Source organism: Coregonus lavaretus, assembly GCF_964263955.1.
Source record: "Coregonus lavaretus genome assembly, chromosome: 16".
Classification (NCBI taxonomy): domain Eukaryota; kingdom Metazoa; phylum Chordata; class Actinopteri; order Salmoniformes; family Salmonidae; genus Coregonus; species Coregonus lavaretus.
In genome coordinates, this window is record NC_140003.1 from 49,470,705 (window position 1) to 49,478,607 (window position 7,903).

General features: G+C 45.9%; 1 protein-coding gene across 1 annotated transcript; it reads left to right on the forward strand.

Moving 5' to 3' along the window:
• Positions 1–6,331: 6,331 nt before the first annotated feature.
• LOC311143883 (uncharacterized protein) lies at positions 6,332–7,191 on the forward strand (the record flags this gene model as incomplete). The annotated part of the gene is made up of 3 exons (XM_084179753.1): positions 6,332–6,370; positions 6,593–6,710; positions 6,934–7,191. Exons 2-3 carry the CDS (start codon positions 6,603–6,605, stop codon positions 7,189–7,191), a joined length of 366 nt encoding a protein of 121 aa, XP_084035879.1. The 5' UTR covers positions 6,332–6,370; positions 6,593–6,602.
• Positions 7,192–7,903: the final 712 nt, after the last annotated feature.

Sequence of the window (7,903 nt, forward strand, 5' to 3'; positions counted from 1 at the left end):
TGCTGGCCTCTCATGGATCAGAGGTGTCCTGTAAAGACAAGAAGGCCTACACCCCTCTCCACTCTGCAGCCTCCAGTGGAATGATCAGTGTGGTCAAGTACCTCCTGGACCTTGGAGTGGATGTGAGTCAACACGCATTCAAATGTGTAGTCACTGTTCAATTACAACTCAATGAAAATACAGAGCTCTAGTGGGTTGGCGAATGATTTCCTTTCAAGTAATGAAGAGATGGAGGTTGGAGCCAGTGTTTTGGGCCAGGGGGTTTTCAGAACCAAGTGACCTGATCAGGAATGTATTGTTTTGTCCCCCCCCCCCCCCTCTCTCTCTCCACTCTTTTCCCTCCCTTGCTCCCTCCAGATAAATGAGCCCAATGGTTACGGTAACACCCCCCTCCACGTGGCATGCTACAACGGGCAGGACGTGGTGGTGAATGAGCTGATCGAGTGTGGCGCCAACGTGAACCAGGTGAACGAGAAGGGTTTCGCCCCACTCCACTTCACGGCCGCCTTGCGCCATGGGGCGCTCTGCCTGGAGCTGCTGGTGGGCAACGGGGCCCTCGTCAACATCAAGGTGAGGAGACCGGATGACCAACACTGTGTCTGAACTAAATAACACCCTATTCCCTATGTAGTGCACTACTTTTGACCAGGGGCCCATAGAGCAAGGAGCCGTGGTGACACTGGCTGTGTCCCAAATGGCACCCTGTTCCCTTTATAAGTACACTACTTTGGTTCAAAAAGTAGTTCACTATGAAGAGAATAGGGTGCCATTTGGGACGCACACACTGACGCAGCACATGGCTTAGTATTTGGCCCTGGTCTACATTCAAATACCAATGGAATAGGCCTAACAATGCAAACTAAATGCAATCAAGCGCTCCTCCAATACGTGTTTGATTTTGCCTGTGGTCAGCAGCACAGACTGCCGTGTGAACCATCTTTGTCTTTCTATCTGCAGAGTAAAGATGGAAAGACCCCCCTCCACATGACGGCCATCCACGGACGCTTCTCCAGATCTCAAGCCATCATCCAGAATGGTGAGTCGCTGTGAATGCTCTCAACTGAATATATATGAACCAGTAGGCTCTTCAGCATTGTCTTTTGTCTTCAAACCATGATTCACTGGCACAGAGCAATGTTACTTGCAATGTGGTTGAACATGAAGCTTCATGAGGCCTCTAGGGTCAAGTGGTTGACGTGTGTGTGTGTCTGTGTGTGTGTCTGTGTGTGTGTGTGTGTGTGTCTGTGTGTGTGTGTCTGTGTGTGTGTCTGTGTGTGTGTGTGTTCTGTAGGTGCTGAGATCGACTGTGAAGATAAGAATGGAAACACACCCCTGCACATCTCTGCTCGCTACGGCCATGAGTTACTCATCAATACACTCATCACGAACGGAGCTGACACAGCCAAGTGAGAACACACACACACACAGTTTCCAGCAATAATGCAACATGCATCTGCAATTCTGTCATTGACCGAATTCCCGCTTGGAGACTATGCTCAACACATTGTGGTGTGTGGGGGGTTGATAGACAGGGCATTGCAGCATGCTGATGTGTTGATCTGCTGTGGGGTTTAATGAGGACTGTGATGTGGTGCTGTTTCCAATCTTAGCTGAATCAACTGTAAGTCACTCTGGATAAGAGTGTCTGCTTAAAGTCTAAAATGTAAAAATGTGTTGCAGGCGAGGCGTCCATGGGATGTTCCCCCTCCACCTGGCTGCTCTCAGTGGGTTCTCTGACTGCTGTCGGAAGCTCCTCTCATCAGGCTTTGATATAGACACCCCTGACGACTTTGGAAGGACCTGTTTACATGCTGCAGCAGCTGTTGGGTGAGTGGACTGGTCCAGGCTTTACACCAAGGAATATTTAGTTCATGAACTGGAAAGCCACCAGAAAGAACAAACACATATTCACACTCTTACATTTCACATTGTTTAGCAGTATAAAAAAATCGTTTAGATCATTAGTGCGGTATCATTTCTGTATAATGTGGTTCCATGCCATGGTGGTATTGACTTGAGCTCTGGTCTAAATTGTCTTTATATCTTCTTGAAAGAGAAGCCTGCAAACTGCTCATGCTAGTATCACTTTTTATTATTGCTTTTAGTAGCATTATAAAAACAGTGATACTAGCAAGAGCAGTGTACGGGTTTCTCTTTTCTTTCAGGTTCTCATTGTTACCATCCACCTGATAGCTCAGATGTACGAGAGCCTTTCTGAACTTGATATCTTGTTACCATCCACCTGATAGCTCAGATGAACGAGAGCCTTTCTGAACTTGATATCTTTTTACCATCCACCTGATAGCTCAGATGAACGAGAGCCTTTCTGAACTTGATATCTTGTTACCATCCACCTGATAGCTCAGATGTACGAGAGCCTTTCTGAACTTGATATCTTGTTACCATCCACCTGATAGCTCAGATGTACGAGAGCCTTTCTGAACTTGATATCTTTTTACCATCCACCTGATAGCTCAGATGAACGAGAGCCTTTCTGAACTTGATATCTTGTTACCGTCCACCTGATAGCTCAGATGAACGAGAGCCTTTCTGAACTTGATATCTTGTTACCATCCACCTGATAGCTCAGATGTACGAGAGCCTTTCTGAACTTGATATCTTGTTACCATCCACCTGATAGCTCAGATGTACGAGAGCCTTTCTGAACTTGATATCTTGTTACCATCCACCTGATAGCTCAGATGTACGAGAGCCTTTCTGAACTTGATATCTTGTTACCATCCACCTGATAGCTCAGATGTACGAGAGCCTTTCTGAGCTTGATATCTTGTTACCATCCACCTGATAGCTCAGATGTACGAGAGCCTTTCTGAACTTGATATCTTGTTACCATCCACCTGATAGCTCAGATGTGAAAGGGCCTTTCTGAACTTGATATCTTGTTACCATCCACCTGATAGCTCAGATGTACGATAGCCTTTCTGAACTTGATATCTTGTTACCATCCACCTGATAGCTCAGATGTACGAGAGCCTTTCTGAACTTGATATCTTGTTACCATCCACCTGATAGCTCAGATGTACGAGAGCCTTTCTGAACTTGATATCTTGTTACCAGGAACCTGGACTGTCTGAATCTGCTGCTCAACACAGGGGCAGACTTCAACAGAAAGGACAGCTTCGGAAGGTCTGTCTGTGGCATCAAATAACTTTCATATGTGATCTTTATGATAATGGGGAATATAGTATAGGGGCATATAGGAATTATTATGGGAAAGATTGGGCGGCAGGTAGCCTAGCGGTTAAGAGCGTTGGGTCAGTAACCGAAAGGTTGCTGGTTCGAATCCCCTAGCCGACTAGGTGAAAAATCTATGTGCCCTGCAGAAAGGCACTTAACCCTAATTGCTCCTGTAAGTCGCACTGGATAAGAGTGTCTGCTAAATGACGTAAAATGTAAATGTTTTACAGCTCCAATAAGCTGTTTCTGTTGTTGATGTTGAATGGTTTCTGTGCGTTCTTCTAGGAGTCCTCTGCATTATGCGGCAGCCAATTGTAACTACCAGTGTCTGTTTGCCTTGGTGGGGTCTGGGGCCAGTGTGAACGATCTGGATAAAAGGGGTTGCACCCCGCTCCACTACGCTGCTGCCTCCGACACAGACGGAAAGTACGTCTCACACCTCTCTTACTGTTGTGTGTGTTGTGGTGCCATGACCTTTCACATTTCACTGTAGTCTGGAGAGTATGTTGTGGTGCCATGACCTTTCACATTTCACTGTAGTCTGGAGAGTATGTTGTGGTGCCATGACCTTTCACATTTCACTGTAGTCTGGAGAGTATGTTGTGGTGCCATGACCTTTCACATTTCACTGTAGTCTAGAGTATGTTGTTGGTCGTGTTTGAATACATACTAGTGTTAAATCTGCAGTGTGAAAGCTTGGCCACGTCTCCTTTGGGAAAGTGTCTCTGCTTGCTTATCTGTCTGTCTTGATGTTGGTATAATGATTATTGAACTCTTGACCTCTGACCTCTAGGTGTCTGGAATATTTGCTGCGAAACGACGCTAACCCAGGGATCAGGGACAATCAGGGCTACAACGCAGTCCATTACGCGTCTGCGTACGGACACTGCCTCTGTCTGGAGCTGGTGAGTCAGAACCACAGGGGACTAGACGCCCTGCATTCACAGACCATTTTGTCTGCGTCCCAAATGGCTGTAGGGCCCATAGGGCTCTGGTCAAAAGTAATGCACTATATAGGGAATAGGGTGCCATTTGGGACAGACGTTGATATTCAGTAGGTTTTAAGGTGTGGTTGCATGTTTGTCGTGGCCGCATCGTCACTCTTGATGTTCTTTTTCCAGATTGCAAGTGAAACACCTTTAGATGTGGTAAGTACCAGTTGGTTACTTTTCCTCACACTAGCTTGTTTAAGATACGAATGCAACACCCCAGTATGTCTGCAGGGGCTGGTCACTGAGATTTACAACATGAAACATGCTACTAGACTAACCTTCAAAGTAAATATGTTACAAGTCTAAACTGGCCCGTCCTTGTCTTTCCCCAGCTAATGGAAACCTCAGGGACAGACATCCTGAACGACTCTGATGTCAGAGCTCCCATCAGCCCCCTACACTTAGCTGTGAGTAAAGCCTACCTGCTCCTGTAGGGGTCTCGCCACATGACAAATGGCACCCTATTCCCTATTTAGTGCACTACTTTTGACCAGAGCCTTATGGGCCCAGATCAAAAGTACTGCACTACATGGGAAATAGGGTGCTATCTGGGATGCAGGCATGGTGTTGTTTTTCCACGAAAAGTTGATTGTCCAGACACTCACACACCATGTTCCTATCTGTTCCTGATTAGTGTAAAATACATGCATATTTTGACACGGTGATGATGAGGATGATTTCCTTATTTTGCCATTTGAGTTAATCAACCTCCAACAGAGGAGAAGTAGAGTGTTTCTAAATCTCACGCTTGGCAGGGACCTTCGATGTTGATGCTGGGCGGGAGAAAAAATGGGCACCCGATTTGAGAGACACTGGTCTACTTTAGGGGTCTAGGACTGTTTCTGTTCAGGCATACCACTGGTCTACTATAGGACATTGATTATATTAAGAGTGTATTTCTGTTCAGGCATACCACTGGTCTACTATAGGACATTGATTATATTAGGAGTGTATATCTGTTCAGGCATACCACTGGTCTACTATAGGACATTGATTATATTAGGAGTGTATTTCTGTTCAGGCGTACCACTGGTCTACTATAGGACATTGATTATATTAGGAGTGTATATCTGTTCTGGCATACCACTGGTCTACTATAGGACATTGATTATATTAGGAGTGTATATCTGTTCAGGCATACCACTGGTCTACTATAGGACATTGATTATATTAGGAGTGTATTTCTGTTCAGGCATACCACTGGTCTACTATAGGACATTGATTATATTAGGAGTGTATATCTGTTCAGGCATACCACTGGACTTTGCTTCAGACTGTGTGTTTGTTTCCATTCAGGCGTACCACGGCCACCACCATGCTATGGAGGTCCTGGTTCAGTCTCTGCTGGATCTAGACGTGAGGAACAGCCAGGGGCGCACCCCTCTGGACCTGGCTGCCTTTAAAGGCCATGTGGAGTGTGTTGACGTCCTCATCAACCAGGGAGCCTCCATCCTGGTTAAAGACTTCACCCTGAAGAGGACCCCCATCCACGCTGCAGGTACGCATAGGATATCACGTAAGACCTAGAGATTCTGTAATTCAAAAGTTTTCCTTACCAAGATGGACATTTGTTTGGTCATGTTGCTAGGACGCCAATGTCCACTCTAGGGATATTATATAGCATAGTGTGAAAATGCCCACTACACACTGATCTAAGGTCATTTTTTGTCATTATTGCTGAGGATCTGGGGAGGGTAAGCTGATCCTAGATCAGTGCACAGGGGGACTTCTATCCAGAGCCAGGTACACAGCTAGCAGGTGACAGGCTTCGAGGGCCTCAGCCCCAAAATGTTTTATTATCTGCTGTGTTAACATCATGAGGATGTCATCTACCAATACCACTGTTCTAGAAATCTGTCTGTTCATGTGAAGGTAATAGTCGTCCAGCAATCAGCTCATATCCTCTCTGTTTAGCCTCCTCTAGCTACCAACGGTCAATCATCTCACATTCTTATATCCTCTCTGTTTATCCTCCTCTAGCTACCAACGGTCAATCATCTCACATTCTTATATCCTCTCTGTTTATCCTCCTCTAGCTACCAACGGTCATTCATCTCACATTCTTATATCCTCTCTGTTTATCCTCCTCTAGCTACCAACGGTCATTCGGAGTGTTTGCGTTTGCTGATTGGAAATGCTGACCTCCAGAGTGCAGTGGACGTTCAAGACGGGAATGGACAGTAAGTCAATTGGGTTTTGGATACAATTCCTGAAATAAAGAGATTTTGACACTAGTTCTACGTCCCAAATGGCACCCTATGCCCTACTTGGTGCACTACTTTAAACCAGAACCCTATGGGCTCGGGTCAAAAGTAGTGTACCATATAGGGAATAGGTTGCCATTTGGGACTCAGCCTGGTTATTACCAGTTTGTAATATGACCTTGTTGTCTTGTGTATCAGAACCCCTCTGATGCTGTCGGTGCTGAGCGGACACACAGACTGTGTGTACTCACTACTCAACAAGGGAGCCAGCGTAGAAGCCAAAGACAAGTGGGGCAGAACAGCGCTACACAGAGGGGTGAGGAGGAGAGCTGGCTGTATACGCTCACACACAGAAAGAGACGGGGAGGCTCAAATATACATATTATCTTCAGAAAAGTAGTTGTCCATGGGTAGTGGTGTATTCATCCCTGTAGGGGGACCTGCCTCCAGACATCATTTGTAATAATTGATGATTCATTATTATATCATTGATTATTAGTTATTCAAATCCATTCTTGTCTCCCCGCCCTTCCTCCCAGGCGTTGACGGGTCATGAGGAGTGTGTGGAGGCCCTGCTGCAGCACAGCGCCAGCTTCCTGGTTCGGGACTGTAAGGGGCGGACCCCTGTCCACCTGGCGGCGGAATCCGGACACATCGGGGTGCTGGGGGGACTCCTACACGCCGCCCAGTCAGTGGAGACCCTCCCCGTCATCACAGACAACCAGGGCTACACGCCACTACACTGGGCCTGCTACAACGGTACGTACTGGACTAACGGAACACTAGATATTTTCTGATTTTCTCTCTTCAGCACCGTAAACATGTCCCTGAATTAGGCAGGCCATACAACTAGGGGTGTAACTATTCGATTTGTATCACGATTCGTGGTTGTCGATACGATTCAAGGACGATATTGGTTCATTTAGAACGATACGATCCGAAACGATTCAGTGACTTGAAATCGATTCAGTAACCTTTTAGCCAAAAATTCAACCAGTGTGACTGAAATAAATACCTGGATACTGGACAGTGCAGGTGAAGTTTCCTAGATTCCTGTTTCTTGTAAGGACCGCAATGGTGGCTTGATAATTTCTCGCTCGTCGGCTTCTCCTCTGTCGTCCGCCATGCTATGTTTTGTTGTCTTTGCGCCTTTGCGCTGCTGCTGGCGTGGGGCGATGACGTCACGGATAGGCAGACTGAATCGAGTAATGTTTAAAGCCTTTATCATTAAAAGTGCTAAGAAAAAACATCCATATAAAGTCTGACGTGCTTAAATCCAATGGGTTATTTCCTAGTATCGATACAATCGATTTATTACATTTTAAAACGATGTTAGAGTGATATATGTTGTCCAAAAGGCCAACTCACCGAGCACAGATCGATGTAGTTGGATCATAGGAATATAAATCGATACATCGATGTAGTAGATGGATCGTTACACCCCTACATACAACGGTACGTACTGACTAACTGGACTGTAGCTCTGTTCTCTCCTCCATGAAGTGTACA